Genomic DNA, 19,191 nt, shown 5'->3' on the forward strand with positions numbered 1-19,191 from the left:
GCATCTATGTGAGCAAATGAGAGGTGGACGACGGATTTAGGTGCAACGTGTGAGTAAGAATGAAAGGACGTGTAGAAGAATGTGGGGAGAGCAGCCATGCAGGACTGCCAGAATCCAGGCCTAGAGGGCCGGTGACCTACATGTTTTTCAACCATCCTTCCATTGAAGCTAATTATTGGCTAAACACACCTGATCCAGGTAATCAACAGCAGATAAGGCAGGGTTTCTGGAAAACCAGCAGGAGGCCGGGCCTCCAGGCCTGGATTTGGGCCCCCATGAGGCTCCGAAAAAGAGACAGGAGGCAGAGATGAAGATGCAGAGGTTCTCCTTGGCCATGACCAGGATGGATAGGACCATGAATGAATCCATCAGAGAAACAGTTCATGGTAAATGTTTGAGGACAAATGCAGGGAAGCAGACCGAGATGGTTTAGATACATAGAGAGGAAGAACAGTGCTGATGTTGGTAAAATGATACAGAGGATGGAACTACAAAGAAAAAGATGCCTGGAAGAAAACCAAAGAGGAAGTTCATGGATGTTATGCAGGACAGGTTATTGTGAAGGAGGAGAATGTAGAATTTGGGATAGGATGGAGATTTTCTGTGGCAACCTCTAAAAGAAGCAGGTAAAGGTGATTAAAGAGAATCTCCACAGGGTGGTAGATTTCCACGTTTTAGACGTTTTAAACGTGTAGATTAGCACGTTTCCCCCTACTGGCCATTTGTTGTACTGCGTTTTTTCACCCACATAAGATTTAACCCTTGTGCTATTTTAGATGACCCCACCTTTACATTGACGTCTTCTCCCTACCATGACAAAGGTGGAACGATTTCATGTAATCCATGGACACCAGTGAAGATCAAAAATCATTGAAGAAAAAAGGTTCAGCGCACTGTCTAGTGGGTCTAGATGACCCAACTCCCAATGTTAAAGTACCTAGGATAGCACAAGGGTTAAAAAAAAACAAAAAAAATACTAACAAGTACGCTTTAAAAAAAAAGGACACAAGACTGAATTCATTCTGTAACATCATATTAAAGTTTTAGGAACAAGAATAAAACATTTTGATGCTACAATTAGTTTACACAACTCTGACAGAATTTTTTGCAAACATTAAATATATTTTGCGTGTTAACCATTTAAAGCCACTTTGCTTGATCTTTGATTTAAACTGGCAATTTATTGTATAGACATAAAAAAATTAAATGCCTTAAAAGAAAAATAAATCACCAATTCAAAATAGGATCCAAATGCATTTACTTTTTAGATTAAAAGTACAAGACAGTGCGCTTTCCATGATGAATTAAGGTTAAAAGTTGGGATTTTTTTTTCCATACAAATATTTGCTTGCAAAACAAAACGATGTATAAAAAACATTTTAAAAGAAAAAACAAGAAAAAAAAACAAGTATAATCTTCAGGTAGCACCCCCTTCAAAATAACTGAAAGGGATGAATATCTTTGTTTTTAAATCCCTCTGGTCACTTTCTTAAGAAGCCAGAAATATAACTTTTTTATTCTAAATGGACCACTTGTGTAACAAATTTGTTAAAGATAAAAATACTTTTCAGGCACAAAGACAACCGACGTTCATCTGAAATGAAAAAAGGCTGCCAATGAACAGGCTTTCAGCAAGCGTCCCCTCCTGTATCCAGAAATATGAACAGGTGGAACTCCTGGAGAGAAAAACCAGGTAGACTGCACATGACAGGACATCAGTACATTTTCATAGCAGGACAGGGAGGATGGTATCAAAGGAGAGTTCATTATAGGCTGCATGATGATGGACCGATGCAATGGTATTGAAAAAAAAACCAAAGAAGATGCTGCGACTTTTCCCAAATCTACTTCATCACCAAAAACTCTTCAGTGGAGGAGAGCGTCAAAATCTTCAGTGCATGAACTCTGGGCTTACAATTAATGTTAATGTTAAACTGTCTGATTATTGAATAGTAGATATGTTTATAAGAAGATTTCAGTTCTAAGTTTTCAGGTGCGTAAATCGGACTCTCGGACCTCTGATTTTGGCATCGTTTCTCGTGCAAACGGCGTTTACAGAAACAAAGCTTCAAAAAAAAAACCACCACCTAGTTTTCAGGTTTTACGTCTTAAAGTGTCTCCATCTTGCTTATAAATATAATACATTACATATGGAATGGAATAAAAGCAAGAAACGATAGACATAAACAGTAGAAACCACCTCATCAGGTTAAATGTAAACATGTAAAACTAACTAATTAGATTCAGCACTTTCCCACAATGGAACATACAAAATAAAATCCTTCTCCGTGAAAGCATTTAGCATGTTACTTATAAAACATGTAAAAAAAAAAAAAAAAAAAAAAAAAAAAAAGTACATTTTTTTCAGTAGCAACAAAAACCAAAAATGACATAACAGCAGAAGTAAAATGAGAGATTTCAGCATCTTGCTTTGGTAAAACACCAGAGGAGTTCCATATTCTTCATCCTTTTTAAACTGTTTTCTTTGTTAGCTGTTGGAAGCAGCTCAAGAATGCAGATTGGTCGGATGTTTGGGGTGACAGAGCAAAATTTAAAAAAAAATAACTGCACAAATCTAGATTCAGATGGGTGAATGAAAGAAAAGCCTGACTTCTCACCAACATATCCTTGTTTTTCAGAACAGTTGTGATGACCAATCCACAGGAGATTAGTAATCCCTGCACTCGGATTAAAAGTTATACATTTTTCCTGCTGCTCCTCATTCTCCAGACAAGGCCCTGCGTCTATAGCTGTGTGTGTTTGAACACTGTAGCGTTCATAAATGCACTCGTGTCACCATGACGGTTTCATAGCTCGCTCCAATAGAAAAGAGCAAACATGTAAAGCAAATAAATGTATTCATCCATCTTTAGTATAATGTATAAAATATTTTTTAAAAGCTTACTGTGTGGAATAAAATATTTTGGGAATTATGTCAGGAAGTTTGGATTACTAACCGGTGTATAATACTGACAGGGAGAGGGGATGTAAACTTGGATGTCAAAGATGTGAAGCTGTGGAGCTGAGAGTTTAGTGTGGGAGGTGAGCAGATGATGCAGATGTGTGGATCTCTGAGGAAGAGGAGAGAGTTCTGGGGCTGTGCAGTGACATTCTACTTTTGAACTCAGGAGGCAGACAGTGCAAAAAGAAAAAAGAAGAAAAAAAAACAACTCACAATCACATGGCTAAGAGCATCCGACAAGCTACTTCCATCAGTCTGCACTGCAGCACAAACGAGTTCCACGGAGGCTGTCGGTGTGTGCGTGCATCTCAAAATGCGGTTGCATAAAGTTTGGAGGCAAATAAGTCGGAACGTGGTCCTCGATTGACACTACAGCACTGCTAGTTTTTAGGAGAATGCTTTCAGATGAGTTGGGGAATGGGCGCGACTGCAAATTCTGTGGATCATCAACCGAGTTGGATGTCCGGCTGTCGCATTGTGGAAGATGATCAAAGCGCGACGGCTGTTTTTCCCCCCTGCTTAATGCACACATGGATGCACACCAACAGACCTCTACCTGGGGACAACAGTGTGCAGTGACTTGCTATAGCATGCTTAAAAACCTAGCCTAAGAGGCTTAAGGAAAGACATACTGCTGAGGGGGGTGGGGGTGGGGGGCAGGTGCAACATATTTTCTTCCACACAATCCTGCGCTGCGTTTGTGCTCCAATCTCCCATCATTTTCTTTAGTGTACCGTTCATTCCTCTTATATTCGGACACTCTAAAGATGGATTCGGGCCGGCGGCTATACCCCGCTCTCCCCTGAAGCTGAGCCTCCCTCCCCTCCCTTCACTGCGTCCCCGTGTCCCTTTCTGCTCTTGATGGAGTCCTTTCGCCTCCCCCAGTGGTAGCCCGTGAAGGTGGGGCTGATGGGGATGTGTTTGAAGATAGAGTGTCTGCGGATGAAGTCCATTCCGAAAGGCAGGTCGTAGGAATTCATTCCTTCCAGCTCCGCAGCGCTGAGGCCAGAACCACGCTTCAGCTTTCTGATGCCTCGTTCTTCCAGGGACCCTGGAGTTAAGGCAAGAGAGAAGTGTCAAAATTCATCCAACTACTCCAACCAGATGTGGCTGCAGTGATTGTGGTGCAAAGTACAGTCAATAAAAACTTCATTCTGTTCACGTTTGATTATTAAAGTCAATCTGTTTTTTTCTAAAGACCGTCCTGTTTGACAAGTATTTCTTAAATCCTGGATTAAGAAAAAAAAATCTCCTGCATCTGTGCTCCTAAGTACAGGTTTGAAACCTAAAGGTGAAAGAAAAAGCAGTTTGTTGAAGTAAAATTGATATAAAAAATGTACGGCAAAAAAATGCAAATGTTTAAAATGGCTCTTTTCCATGTCTTGTTTTTTAATTTTATATTTAAGTCTTGCTTAAATCTTCCAATCCGTGTAGGCCATCAACACTGAAACTATATGAAAACTGGACTGAGTGACAGGAAGTGCCCGCCGGCTCTACTGAGAAATAAACAGCTATAACTCTGTCTTTATTATTGTCAGAACAACCATTCTTGATCTGCTACCCTTTTTAACACGTTTTTGCCGATCATCGTTATTTTTTCATATTTCTTTTTCTGTAGTGCCAGTTATTCAAGTTATAAACTGGCAAATCAGACATCTCAATAAAAGTAGGTGGAACTGCTAGACCCCACATCCAATGTTTTTAAATTGCTAGACAAATTTTGTTTAACCCGGTTTCAAGTGGTAAGGGGTGTGGACTTCCAACAAGCTCAGACCTGATTGGGAAGAGTGGTTGCCATAGAAACGTAGACTCAGACCAATCACATTTTACTACGATCTAGCTCCAACATGGAGCATATTGAGAAAAAAAAAAAAAGGCGAATCAATTGGCTTCACTTCACTGGAGCTGGAAGTAAGGCGTTTTCTATGGGTGATGTCACACTCACTCAGTCCAGTTCTGATATACAGTTAATGGTTATTAATCATAAAGCCAATGACAACATTTTTTTTCCAGTAACAGAACCTAAATATAAAGTTTTCAGCCTTTATGGATGAGGGACGTTTTTTAGTTTTCTATTATACTGTTTTATAAAGCAATCTTATCGCATCTTAAAGATGAGAACTATAAAACTTTTGTGTTTTCTGTAGGTACTTAGATCTCAAGTTAAGATTGCAATTGGAAAAGAAACTAAAAGTAAAATAAAAGAAAAAGGGTGGAGCCACAGATGTGCGTCAATCCTCGGTCGCCTCTCTGGGTGATATCTGGTTTAATCTCACTCCATCTCCTCCCAGACGCGCCTTCCAGCCCTCCCAGATGGATGTCCTCCACATGCTCTGCCTTCCTACGCAAACCCGTACCTGCTCAGCAGTCACAGCCACCTTTGTTATCAGCGTTTTACTTTGAAAAGTGCTTACATTATCTGAAACGGCCATTGAGCTAACACTGTAATCGTCTTACCGCCCATCCAAAGACAATTAGAAAATTACAAGGATCAAAACAAAACTGAAGAGAACACCTTACCGGGGATGGTATTATCCAAAATAAAAGCAACAGAGCCTCCGACAAACATAGCAGTGGTGAGGAGAACGTTCAACACTTGGTCAATTTCCACTATGCCTGAAGGAGAAAAGCAAAGAGTATTTGTCACCATAAAGGAATCTGACATTTGTATACAAACAGGACAGCTCGAGCGGCTTCCCACTCACCGGTGACCAGCGGGTTCTGCTTGAGGTAGCTCGGCAGCATCAGACCGAAGAAGATGGAGAAACCCAAGACGAAGAGGTTTCTGGAGGAATTCAGGTCAACAAACTGCAGGTTGGACAGTCCCACTGCGGTGATCATCCCGAACAGGGTGCAGAACAGAGCTCCCAGAACCGGGTCGGGCAGAGAGGCAAACAGGGCGCTGAATTTCCCCACAAGTCCCAGCAGCAGCATCATGGCAGCACCGTACTGGATTACACGCCTGCTGCCCACCTGAGACAACAAAGTGACAGAATAAGTTCAACTTTAAAACTCCTTTAATTTTTTTGAAAAGTTGCTCAGCTTAATCGGTTTCTTTCATATTTTCTTTTTAAGACCAAAACATTTATTATAATATCTGTGTTGGGCCTTCCTGCTGGACAGCTGCTTATTTTAAAATCGATCAAATGACCTGTGCTCATACAGGGAGGACTTTTTCCCGGGTCTTCAACATTTCAGGATGAGAAGGAGGAACGAAGGCTGCAGGGATTACCTTTGTGATTCCCAGAACACCTATATTGGGGCTGGAGGAGGTGGAGCCATTTCCTGTTCCGAAAAGTCCATCCAGAACGCAGGAAATGCCCTCAACAAAAATCCCTCTGCAGAAACGACAAGATGTTGTCATGATTTAAAAAGAAGAGGCCTGCTAGACGTCCTTAAAACCACCTGACAGTGCTGAGATCAGTGCAATAACCTGTTGATGGCGTGGATGGGAGGCGGAGGAGCACAGGACAGGCGTGCACAGGCATAGTAGTCCCCAATGGATTCGATGATGCTGGCCACCACAGCGCTCATCATGCCGATCACGCCTGCGGCCGTCACGGTGGGCATACCCCACTGGACTGTGGGAGTGAGCGGACACAGACCCAAAGCTCAGTATTTTCCCCGTTAACCCACTTCTATCAGCACTCAGAGGAGGATGGCAGTTCAAGTTCTGGACCTGGCGGCGTCCAAATATTCGGAGTGAGAACGGCGGGCAGAAATTGTTTGATACACTTACGGGGATAGGGGACTTTGAACCACGGAGCGGCTGTGAGGATGCCCTGACGTGCGTCTGTGCGCGCGTAGAAACCATACTTGTCCTTCTCCGGTGGGAAAACGTCGGTCACAGTAAAAATGAAACACAACAGCCACGACACCAGGATGGCCATAATGATCTGTGTGCAAAAAAACAAAAAAAAAAAGGCTCATTTAAGCAGCATTTCATTTAAAGAAAAAATGTGCTAACATAAAACAAAAGAAAGAGTGATCATTGAAATAAAAACGTAAAGAAAAGTAAAAAGAAATTAATTTAAAGTAAGCTTAAAGTAATAGTGCAGATGTAAACTTTTTGAAGAAAAACTGTTCAAATACAGCTGAGAACAGGTGGGTCTTTAACCCGGATTAAAATAAACTGAGTGTTTCAGCGGATCTAAAGCTTTCTAGAAGTGTCTTCCAGATCGGTGGAGCATAGAAGCTGAATGCAGCTTCTCCATGTTTGGTTTTGACTTGAATTGACAAGACTGGATCCAGATGACTGGAGACATCTGGTATGTTCATGCTGGGTCAAGAGGTCAAGGATGTATTTTAATGCTAAACCATTCGAAGCTTTAAAAACCAACAACAAAGTGTTCAAGTTTATCCTCTGGCAGACAGGAAGCCATTGTAAAGACTACAGAACTGGACTGATGTGATCTACTTTGTAGAGCTGTGAATAAGTTGCAGATTGATTGATTTTTTTGGTAGTCCTGTAAAATCACATCAGATCTCTAATCATTGCAGATTCTGTTAAATGTAGGTCCATCACTACACCCAGGTTTCTGGCCTGGTTGGTTGTTTTAGTAGATGAATAGGTTGAAGCTCTGTAGGGACCTCCAACTGTTTCTCTGTAGCCCCAAAGACAAAAACCTCACTTTTGTTCTTGTTTAACTGAAGTAAGTTGTAGCAGATCTATTCATTACTGTACCAAGAGTCTGTACAGAGCCTCGGTCTCCTGATGTCATTGAAATATATGTGTGGTTACGGTAAATAATGTTGTTCTTTATAACCGGATTACAGAAACTATGTAAAACTATAAAATGAATCAACTCCCTAGGGGTGCGATTATAAAAGCTCGCTTCTTCCCACTACTTTTCAAGCAATAAATCAAGCTCTGCATGATTTTAGTTCAAGATCTCTATATTTCATTAAGCAAGTGTGACTTAATTATGTCTGTTTTCTTTCCTGTTTTCTCTATGCATTTCAACAATTCTGTAATGGGTTTGATAAATCTGTGTATTTTTTTTATTGTATGGAGTACAATTTGTGCTTGAAATCAAATCAATCAATCAATCAATCAATCAATCAATCAATCAATCAATCAATAAGCTGGTTCAGTGGGAGCATGTAGATCTTCAATAGAAGTAGTTCCAGGATGGAGCCTTGGGGAACTCCACATGTAATCTTTCTTGGCTCAGATGTGAAGTTACCAACTGACACAAAATGGAAGAGAGAAGGTCTTTAAGATCTTCATCAACTTCAATACCTTCATAAAAGTCTCATTAAACAGTGAAAAATAAAAAGAATGTGAAAAACCTAGAAAACAAATTAAAGGGTGACTTAAAGTCATCCTTTAAGTCACCCTTTAATCAAACAGAACAAGTACGTATTTGACTCCAAGCATCAATAAACATTTTTCAACAGAAGACAGACTTCAAACAAATGTTTTTTTTCCACAGAAAATGGTCATAGTTTGGTTTGAAGTTTGATTTCAAAGTGTTTTACATTTCAAAAAGAAATCAGCAGCAGAAATGTCAAACCAGCAGGCAGTTGCAGTGATTTTAATGATTTGACCAGCAGAGGGTAGAAAAGTACAGACTGATACCAAAAGGACATTAGTTCTGTTGAATAATGTGACTTATGAGGACATGCAGCTGTTAAAGTCTGTGCAGAGGAGAGGACAAAACCAACAAGTCTGAATACAAGTTCTATAAAAGCTGATGCTTACAGGAAACATTTTGAAGACCTGCAGCCTGTAGGAGGTCCAGCCCTTCTTGGCTTTGTAGATCGGCAGGGGGAAGTGGACGTTCCTGGCATATTGTGAGAAGAGCAGCACCAGGAAGATGGTCCTGCAGACACAAAGCGGCCCTTTTCATTAGTGTGGCTCTCAGTCGGATTATTAACCGTCCTCTCTATTCCCCTGTTTGGAGAACTATTTCAGTACCAGCCAGCATGTTCCATTTAAGCTGGTTCCATGTCAGATAGGGACTCCAGGGCGTCAGAGCCAATCAATTACCCCAACTGCCTGAGAAAGCAATGGCAATTACAGGCAGACATCCTCTAGAGCCAGACGAGAGGGCCTGGAGCAAACAGCAATGACGCAGCAGGAGCTGAAGTCACGACGCCTTCATCCTACACACGCCCCCTCATATGAGAGCAGCTTTAATGTCAACCGACAAAAGTCTCTCTTTTTTACATTTATAATAAATCAATTTCGCTAGTCTTTTTTGTGGAAAAAGGGTTAAAATCACTCCTAACCAACATGCGATGAAGTTCAAAACAAAAGTTTCTTTAGAAAGAAAAAGCAGAGGAAAGCTGTCAGGCAGTTGTTATGGTTACGTAAAAGGACCAAAATAATTCAGTTCTAGCCGTGGAAGCCCCAGACGTCCAAACAAATGAGCAGGTCAGTGACTGAGTTCAGACTTACAGCATGGCGATGCCCCAGTGTTTTCCTGCCCTCTCCCCTGCAGCCTGGAAGCCCGACAGCCCGATGAGGGCCACGGTGGGGGTGATGGTCAGAGGTCCAATGTACTTCAGCAGCATCCCAGGCAGACCCAGCAATCCGATGCACACCTCGATGAGGCAGGACACGATGATGGCCCCCTGGATCTGAGGGCACAGAGGATCGTTTAAACCTGTGCATCTAAATATCAGAACATTTCTCAACCAAAGCAGAATAATGATCCTAAAAGAGGCTGAATGCTGAAATAAGAGAAACCTTTAATGCTGCAGAAAAAAAATAATCAAAATCACATCAGAAGGAATTAAAACAGTTTTGTAAACAGGTCGATGTGGCTTCATTAAACACTGAACATCAACTCTTATAAATCAATGTTTAAAAAAATCCCATCTTCTTAGCATCTGCAACAGCTTTTCCACAGGTTTAGGAGTCTTTGGTCTTCCAGAGCTCACACACTGATTTTGAATGGGAGGACCTGCTAAGGTGTCTTATTGGGTTGAGGTCAGAACTCTGTGTGGGTCGGTCAAGTTTTTCCACACTAAAAGAAGACATGTCAGTTTATTTTGCAGGAAATGAGGGACCAAACTCAGTTCCTGAAAAACAACCCCACACTTGGCAATAGCCAAACCCAGATTCATCCATCAGATCAGCAGACGGAGGAGCAGGATTATTTCCGTTATGCTGAGGTTTGGATGGACCGTAGATGGTCGGCTTATTCCCAAACACAATCCACAAATCTCTCCATGAGCTATTCTGACATGAAGTCTGGAGGTGATTCATTCTGCAGAAGGCTGGTGACCATGATGCTGCTCAGCATTCGATGACCATACTGAAGGTTTCTGTTACCCAATACTTTGCCGCCCTGTTGCTGCAGTTCCAAATCCTTTTTGGCTTTGTCATAACACCTCTTACACTTTAATGAATACTTAGTGTGAAAGGTTCACAACCATAAATTCACCAATAGAGGACCATTCTGTCACCGTTTGTTTTTAAGACCCACTCCACATGAAGGAGCTTTTGGTGATTTTAACATGACCCATCATTAATAGTTCAACAGGAGCAGATGAAAAAATTGCCGTTGGAAAAAGCTAGTAGGCAGTAGACGTAGGTGCTAAATTCTGCAGCCCACAATCTCCCTGCATCCATCCACTTGCAAACAAATACAACCATTAACATCTTCGTTTTCCTTATTTTATGCCGGCATCTGGATCAAAACAGTTCAGCTGGATAGCTCCGATATTGTTGGCCATTTTTGTTGGATCGATAATACTAGGTTGGGGTTATAAGGGGCTGTAGGGTAGAAGGAAAGCATGTAACAGGTGCATGCTGGGAAATCACAGGAGGTTACCCTGCACCAACAGTTCCACACACACAACTCAGAAGTGAATTTTTGATGAACTACTCCAGAAACTGTGTCCTAGAAAATGAGTTTGTGAATTTCTTCTTGCATTTCGTCTAAAAACGACATATTGACAAAAAAAAAGACCACTGGGAATGCTTTTAGAATAGATCTAAAGATGATCGGAGTGGGACTTTCTGTGGTTTGGCAAACATTTGAATGGGATGGTGTACTTCTTTTTTAATATTAAAAAGTGGGAAAGTGAGTGGGCCCCAATACTCTAAAATCTTATTACCGGTAAGTAAGGAGAATTGTCACATTAACCCCTCTAGGAACCGGTTTAGGAGATTTCAGCTCATTCCTCATACTCCTCATTAGCGGTGCAGCTGTGAATCAGCACTTTCTGACTCTATAAGTCATCCAGTCCAAGAAAAGCCCACACATAACCAGCACTCCCCCCCCCCCCCCCCCCAACCTTTGTGCAAACAATTTGTTAAATAACACCAGAATCAGAGATTATGAAAGGCAGCGAAAACGTCAGTGTTTGGTTCATTCATTCACACAAACTGAATAAACAAAAATAAGAAACCAACATATTTTACGGCTGTGGCACAAAGCCTGCAGATCCCCCCCGTTCTTGGAAAAAAACAACAACACTATAATTTGTTTTAAACTATTGAATTAGGACAGAGCAAATATTTAAGGAGGTTGTGTAAACTCTTATGAGAGCAGCTATTAATGTTGGGTTGAGAGAAATGTCACGCACATTTTTTACAGCAAACTTGCTTGTACACGATTACATGGCAGACTGCAACCTTTCATAATGGTCGCTCACGTGTGTTATTCCACATAAATCCCTGGGATCTCCAATGTAGTCTCACCTCCCGTATCCTTGGGTGCCAGATGTGCTCGGTATGAAGGAGCTCCGTCCCGTTCAGCCCCGGAAACTCTGCTCAAGCAAAAGGATAAGAAAAGCCAGAAGGCATTCCTATTAAACAGAAGCGAAGAGACAAACAATCTGATCTTATTTAAGTCATTCTCTGTTTTGGTGTCTTTGCAGCCTCCAGCAATGTGAGCATGTGCAGCTGAGTCAGAAGTAAACCCACCACAGTTTTAAATCACTGGATTTACCTGTGTTGTTGCACTTCCACTTATCCAGTGACAAGATGGCTTTGGCTGGTGCAAGGAAAGCAAAGGCGCTGGCCTGGAACAAAGGCAACCTAAACACAAGAAATCAGCAGTCAGGAATGCTCTGCAAAAGAGTTGGATGCTCTGTGGAATCAAAAAAACCTAGAATAAAGGGTTCTACTATTCTTGAAAACCTGTACTTCCACTGGAACAGACAGACATGTTGTAAAAGTGCCCCTGAAAAATCTATAAAGCAGGAATAAGGAGTTCAATCTTGAGCAGAAACTGATCAGGAAATCTCTTGTGAATAAATCTTAAAAAAATAAACCTCTAAAGGATTTGTCTGTCTGACAGCCGCAGATTCTGACAGAAACGCACAAAAGTCTTTTTGTGACACAAAGACTCATTAAGCATAAATGTTTAGACAGCAAAAGCAAATTAAACACAGGACAATTTAATTGCAATTTTATTTAATTGCAGTCGACTCTACACCGATTCTGAATGTTTGATCTTTTGTGAGTTTTCCTGCGTAATCCTGCTGCTGGGTTAGATAATCAAACTTTTTCAAAGCGTGAAACTTTGCTTTTTAAACAAATAACCAATCTTGAAGTGAAAGCATCTTTGAAGTTATCAATACATTAAATTCTTAGGGGTAATGCATTTTTTTAAAGCAAAATAACAGTTTTTAGTGTCAGGATTATAATAAAACTCAGTTTTAGTCTTTAACTGTGTGAAAGTGTTCTTCATGTGACTAATTTGCAGCATACAATTAAATCCAACACTTCACCTAATTTAGCAGGACCATCAATGAAGAAAAAAAAAACAATGAATATTCTTTTTATAAACTTTGACATAAAGTCAGGAATGAGGGGGTTAGAATTTCACATTGAATCGTGAACCTGTCACAAATTTAATTCATTTTGATGCCTAAATAGATTGAATAAGAAAAAAAAAAGTATCAGTGCTGCATGATGATACATGTACTCAGAGGAAACGATCAGAACATAAATCGGTGACATTTCCTAATAGAATCCACAAACAGAATCCTCTAGAACTCTCAGTTCAGACACTTGGGATTCATTAAACAGACCATTTGTCTCACAGTCATTCTGATGTCAGCAGGCTCCATTTAAAGCCAGGACTTGGCATGTGATTGTTATGTTCATTCCAAGCTTCACGTTTACATAAAACATCTGTAACAAATATTCAGAGAGCCTGTCTGGACATAAAGATCTGCTCTGACCGCATCCTTCCCTCCTCCACCCTCAGTTGTCCCCTTTCATTACACTTCTCTGGAGATGGTCATCTACAGAGACGGAGAGGGTTAGTGCTGCGACATGGAGGCAAGATCCACTGACTACATGAGAAATAGACAGTGACCACCTTCCCCTAAAGCTCCAAACAGGAAGTACGTGTTGGTTCCAAGAGGTCAAAATCCTAACGACTTCTATTGAGAAATAAACAGCTATTACTCGGTCGTTGTATTTGTCAGAAAAAACATTCTTGATTCCTAAATCCACTGTTTAAACCATTTAAATGGATATATTACATAAAGTACAAAATTAGTTATTAGAAAAAGACAGATCATAACTTTGTATTTTTCTTTTAGGGATTTACAAGAACATTAATAGTCTTTTGAGCTCAAAGTTTTGTGTGTTAAATGTCAACAGAGACGAGAAATTAAGTAAGAGAAAATGTAAGTAATGAAGACTAGATTATTATGAGCTCAATCTGTTACCTGTTGATATTTCTCTAAAAAAAATTGAAAGAAAAACAGATTACTAAAGTAAAACTTTAAAAAATGTGATGAAAAAGTTCATTTTTTGGATCAGTGAATCACATTTGTCAGTTCTGGGAAAATGACACGTAAAAAAAAGAGAAAGGCTGAATGGAGGTGAGGCAATCGCCTGCACTGAACTGAACTTTTATGAGAGTAAAAGAACTTTTAAGGTTTTGATTATAACATCCCCTCTTCATGACAGCATAAGTAGGTAAGAACAAGAACAATAAAAAAAAAAGGAAAGGCTGGTTACAAAATAAACAATCCCATTTGGTCGGAGCCACTTTACTGTGAGAGAGGGGAGTTCACTGCCCAGGGGGGGTGAGGAGGTCCTGCGAGGACACGGGGGGTCAGACAAGATGAGGAGGGAGCAAGAGGAGATATTTGCATTCGGGGAATGCGAGCTGCCACAGTTATGTACCACAAGAAAAAAACTGAAGAGCTTGTGAGAAGTAGGTCAAAGCATTTCTTTCTGACATGTTTGTACTGGCATTTGTGAAAGTAGGTCTACCAGCTTAATTTTGGCTCTTGCACTGGAATGATGCAACGCATAAACTTCCCTCCTCAGTAATAAACGTCCTCAGTTATTTTGGATCTGCAGTTTTTCCTCCTATAAACCACTTCATATAACAAAATTGCAGGTAACCCTTTAGCACCGAAGCTTTAGCTCTAGTGTTTACCTTCTTTTAACAACCATAAACTCTCCAACCGTTTGTGCAATTAACGTAATTAATTACATGTCTATGAAGACTCTCATTCATCCAAGTTGGTTCCATTGTAGTAGGTTTAGGGGATGTCATCTGGACTTGGTTTTAAAGTTCGAGTTCTGGACTTTAAAACCAAGTCCAGATGACATCCCCTAAACCTACTACAATGTAATTAATTACAGTGGATTCTAAGCGGAGAAAAGCGGCTTTGCGCCGCACTACAACACTAATTTAGTAATGTGTTGCATATCTGTGCTAAGACACAAAAGGCAGTTTTCTTCACATCTGAATCAGCTGATTCACGTTATTTAGGTGTCGCTGGTGACATTTCCGGTGTTACAAAGTTGCACAGATTTTCATCAAGGATTGGAAGAAGAGCAGAAACATGTTAAAAGTATTTTAGTTTGATTCTGAATGGTAAAAAATAGAAAGTTAACAAGGAAGATGATAAACAATGCACAACCAGAGGCACCAGTAGTGGAACGTTGTGAGACAGGGCAGCATATACCTGCAGCCAAACGTGGTCTGCAGCAGGGTGGTGATCCCCACGCAGAAGAAAATGGTCCCAATGAGCTGGCTGGTGGCCCACTGATCGGAGCCCACGCACATGGCCTCAGCGAGGAGGAACGGCACCGCAATAGTTCCACTGAAGCAAGTCAGGTAGTGCTGCAAAGAAACGGTGAAACCCGGTTACTGAGCACATTTGCATCATAAATGAGTTTTCACGTGTCATAGCAGAAGATTTCTGAGATTCAAGAAAACAAAATATTATTTAAAGACCCACTCCAATCATCTCAATCCAATTATCTATTTTCAAAGAGTTCCCAGTAATCTTTTAATTGCAATTATGCCTGCATCATTTTTGAGGACATAGTTTCTGCAGAGAAGTAGTTCATTAGAATTTTAACCTCTGATGTCTATGCGGGGGCTCTCCTGCTAGCTTACAGCCCCTCACATGCCTAACCTAAGATAACCGGTGCAACAAAAATAGCAAGTAATGTTGGAGCTATCCAGCCGTGCAGTTTTGAGCCAGATGGGGACGAGGAAAACAAAGACGTACATGAATCTAGTCGTCTACAAGTAGAGCAGGGAGCTTGTGGCCCGCCAGGCATACTTTCTGTGTAAGAAATTTGATCTTATTCAAACTGTTTTGTTCATCTGCTTCTGATTCACAATGTTTTAAAAAAGATATACTAAGAAATGTAATTTTACTATTAATTTTCTTTATACGTGTCCATCAGAAAAAAGCCACAATAACATGTAAAAACCACCATTTTCCTCATAGTGGATCTTTAAAAAGGTCTGTGGGATAAAGGAGGATGTTATGCATTTCACTGCATAATATAAAAATAGAAGAAAAAATGTGGCAGAAGACTTGAATATCCAAAATTGATGAATGAGGTCAGAATCATAAAAAAAAAAAAATATATATTTTTTGTTTGTAAGGAAAAAAAATCCTTTCAGGTGTGATTGTAGCTCTTTCGTCTCTCCAACAAAAGAATCAGGTGAGCGCGCCCCATTGGAAAACTACCAGAATGACTATAACTCACCTGGGAACAGGTGAGGTCATTTTCCTCTTAGAATACTCAGCGGTTTCATGCATCAGTAGTTTTTCCTCCGTCAACAGAATTACTGCGGTTCACAGTGTGAGGCTGTATTTTGAATGAACGATGTATGAGGCATCAAGGTCACAGATGGGTTTACTACCAAAGATCTAACCTCCACTAAAAAGCAAGACGGTCTTCACATCGATGCAAAATCGTCTGAAGTAAGAATTCATGCTAGGAGTTCTGTAGCAGCAATGCAAAAACTAACCGGGACTTTTTGTTCAGACGGACTGACCCAGACAGAGTTGATCTCACCTCCGACATCCGTCTCCGAATTTTTATGTGACCTGACAAGCTCGCTGAAGGAAGAAGCTGAGTTCTTAAAATCATACCGTGACTCACTAGATATAACTTCACATCATATTAGCCATGACATGACCCTTAAAAACACAATAACAATGCCAGAAAGAAGTTCTAAGCAGTTCCTAACTCAAGAGATCCAATCTGGGCAAAATTCAAGCCTTGATTTGTGCTGAAATTGAACAAAAAATGATTTTAGTTTTCTTTTTAGCCATTAAATTGAAATGGTTTGCACTGTGACCGTGACTAATTAGCATTCGTGTTTGAATAAAAACAGTTCTGTTGTCTTATCAATCTCGATGCACTGAAAGTATTTACTGTGAACAGTGATAGTTACGAGCTTCTACCAGGAGTGACTAATAGAAGATGACAAGACAAAAGTTTCAGTGTGAGACACGTGCACGATGAGAACATGAACCTCGTGAACCACTGCAGTGACGATGCAGAATGTTATCCTATCTGTTGGTATGGTTTCCTGCTGTGTCATGAACAATGCAAGTCAGAGGAAAAATACTGGCAGAGTGAACAGAAAATGTGTAGGTGGTGTTTGAGTCACCTGTAAGCCTAGGAACACGCACAGATACCAGGGTGGGGTGTCTTCAATGGTATAGATCATATCCATCCTCCGTGCATCTGTGCTGCCGGTGCTGTCAAGCGTCTCAGACATTGAGCTCTAAAGAAAAACAAAGAGAACAACGGGAATAAGCCGGAAGTCTTTGCATCTGGTCGGTGAGATTTATGGAAAAGTACGCAAAAGCAGCTGTTCCGTGTCAAATCAATATGATGGATCAGCATGTCTGAACAGATGTCAAGAGGCTTCGTGAGGAAAAAAAACCTGACGTCTAATCAAATGGAAAAACTACTTACTGAGGGACAAAAAAGTAGAAGTGAAAAATAACAGAAAGGTTCCCCTTTTCTTGTCAGCGTTTAATACAGAACCAGAAACTACCATGGATTTTATGCCAAATGAGCCATTTTCCACTGTTCTTTAGTTTTCATTTGTGAATCAGTTTTGTTCTCCCGTGAAATGTTTGCAGATGTCGCATTTGAGACAAGAAGATTTTGGTGTGAGCGATCACTGTCCTCAGAAAACCAATTCAAGAGAAAATGCCTAAAATGGGATGCTACCTAGGTGTTTGGAAATGACAAAGTCATCAATTATGTGACTATGTCAGTACACTTTTTGACCATGTGACGGAGTCTCTTCAGTTTTCATCCATCCATCTTCAGAACCTGCTGAATCCTTTTCATAGTCACGGGGTTGCTGGAGCCTGTCCCAGCAACTGTTGGACGAAGGCGAGGCACACCCTAAACGTGTCGCCAGTCTGTTGCAGGGCCGCACACTCACATACACACATAGGGGTGATTTGGAGATAACGTATGAAACATTTTGTACTGTGGGAGGAGTGGCTGGAGAAAATTCACGCATGGACGGGGACAACATGCAAACTGCACATAGAAAGCCAGGATTTGAGCCAGAGTCTTCTCACTGTGAGGCAAGAGTAGGGATGCGGTTCAGAAACCGGTATTGTTTGGTACTGTGCCACCTCATAAAATACTGGATAAAAAAGCAGTATGAATAGGAGGAGTGGTATTGATAATAGCTCAACGAAACACATCCCCAGGCAAGAGTGCTAACCACTACACCACTGTGCAACCCTTCTGTTTTTCAGAAACTTAAAAAAAGAAAATAAAAATGGGAAACCGTTTTTAAGGGCAGATACCTTCTCTGCTCCTTGATTATCTTTAGTGTAGATGGACATCAGCTCTGTGTTCTCGGTGTCCTGGTCCCCACTGGCACCACCCACTCCATTAACCACCACCTAAACACACAAGCACTTTCAGTTATGACGTCAGCGCTTTCGACTTGAACTGGCACAACCCAGCGTGTCCGGACAAGCTGGTGGAGGGAATGAGAGCTCCAACATGGATGTCGTTGGTTTGCTGACAAAATCATGTAAATGATGCAAAGCGTGCACTGAAATGGGTCAAACATAGGATCCTCGACATGGATGAGCTTCCTGAAGAGGGAAAATGTTGAGTTATGGAGGCACATCCCTTCCATGGTGTAGGTCCACCTGCAGGACATGTGATGGCGCCTCTGGAATATGTCTTTAAAGGGCTCCAATTTTTACTGTGAGCAAAAATGTTATAATAATAATAATAAGACAAATGATATTAAGCTTTTCCAGACCCACAAAGCCCTTACAATGTCTATCCATAATTGATTCACTCCTCATTCATACTTGGTGATGATGGTTAGCTCTTGGTGTGGCCACAGGAGCAGACTGACAGATGCCTGGCTGCCAGTACGCGCCTACGGCCGCTCTGACCATCACCGGGACATTCATACGCATTCACACCAGGCAACTTTACACCATCAGGAAAAATGCAAAACCTAAAAGGTGCCAAGCTAAAGCCTGCAGAAGAGCAGGTTAAAAATCAGCCAAAACATTTCACGACAGAAAGAGTTTGAAGTTCAGAAATGTGTGTCTGAGCAAAGCCTGGAAAAGAAAGAAAAAGAAAGGATGGAATGAAGCTCATCTCTGGGAAGTTTCAGGATCAGATATTTGAAAAAAACAAAAATAAAAAAACATCTCATGGTGGTTCTGTTTTGTAAGCTTCCTCACATCTGCCACTTTATGGTGTGGAGACATGGACTCAAATGAGGAAACTGAAGGAGCAAAAAAAAAAAAAAAAGAAAAGTAAAGAGCTTTAAAAGATAAAAAAAGAAATGAAACTCTAGAACTCCGTTCTCACCTTCAAGAGGACTGACACTCTGTGTATAATTAAAGATGGAGATAAAACTTGCTTTCTTTTAACATCTAGCCTGAGTCTCATGAGCTTTCTGACTTCAGAGGGTTTTACAAACACCTTATGGTCTGGCCTTTATTGGTTTGTGCTCTCGACATTACAAATAATCTGTTTCTAC

The 19,191-nt window shown here is 40.8% G+C and overlaps 1 protein-coding gene across 6 annotated transcripts in view; it reads right to left on the reverse strand.

Moving 5' to 3' along the window:
* Positions 1-1,016: 1,016 nt before the first annotated feature.
* The window catches only part of LOC101156743 (solute carrier family 23 member 2), a 32,814-nt gene continuing 14,639 nt past the window's right edge, over positions 1,017-19,191 (reverse strand). For all 6 annotated transcript variants that reach the window (XM_004072276.4, XM_011478908.3, XM_020705761.2 and 3 more), the window contains 13 exons: positions 17,984-18,082; positions 16,816-16,932; positions 14,861-15,018; positions 11,869-11,957; positions 11,619-11,686; positions 9,366-9,547; positions 8,667-8,787; positions 6,702-6,858; positions 6,396-6,543; positions 6,195-6,300; positions 5,668-5,935; positions 5,483-5,578; positions 1,017-4,013 (listed from right to left, as the gene is read on the reverse strand). In XM_004072276.4, the coding sequence (XP_004072324.1) occupies positions 3,748-4,013; positions 5,483-5,578; positions 5,668-5,935; positions 6,195-6,300; positions 6,396-6,543; positions 6,702-6,858; positions 8,667-8,787; positions 9,366-9,547; positions 11,619-11,686; positions 11,869-11,957; positions 14,861-15,018; positions 16,816-16,932; positions 17,984-18,082 (1,875 nt within the window). In that variant the 3' untranslated portion in view covers positions 1,017-3,747. The remainder of the gene's footprint in view (positions 4,014-5,482; positions 5,579-5,667; positions 5,936-6,194; positions 6,301-6,395; positions 6,544-6,701; positions 6,859-8,666; positions 8,788-9,365; positions 9,548-11,618; positions 11,687-11,868; positions 11,958-14,860; positions 15,019-16,815; positions 16,933-17,983; positions 18,083-19,191) is intronic.

The sequence above is a fragment of the Oryzias latipes genome, chromosome 9 (genome assembly GCF_002234675.1).
Source record: "Oryzias latipes chromosome 9, ASM223467v1".
In the NCBI taxonomy this organism is placed as follows: Eukaryota; Metazoa; Chordata; class Actinopteri; order Beloniformes; family Adrianichthyidae; genus Oryzias; species Oryzias latipes.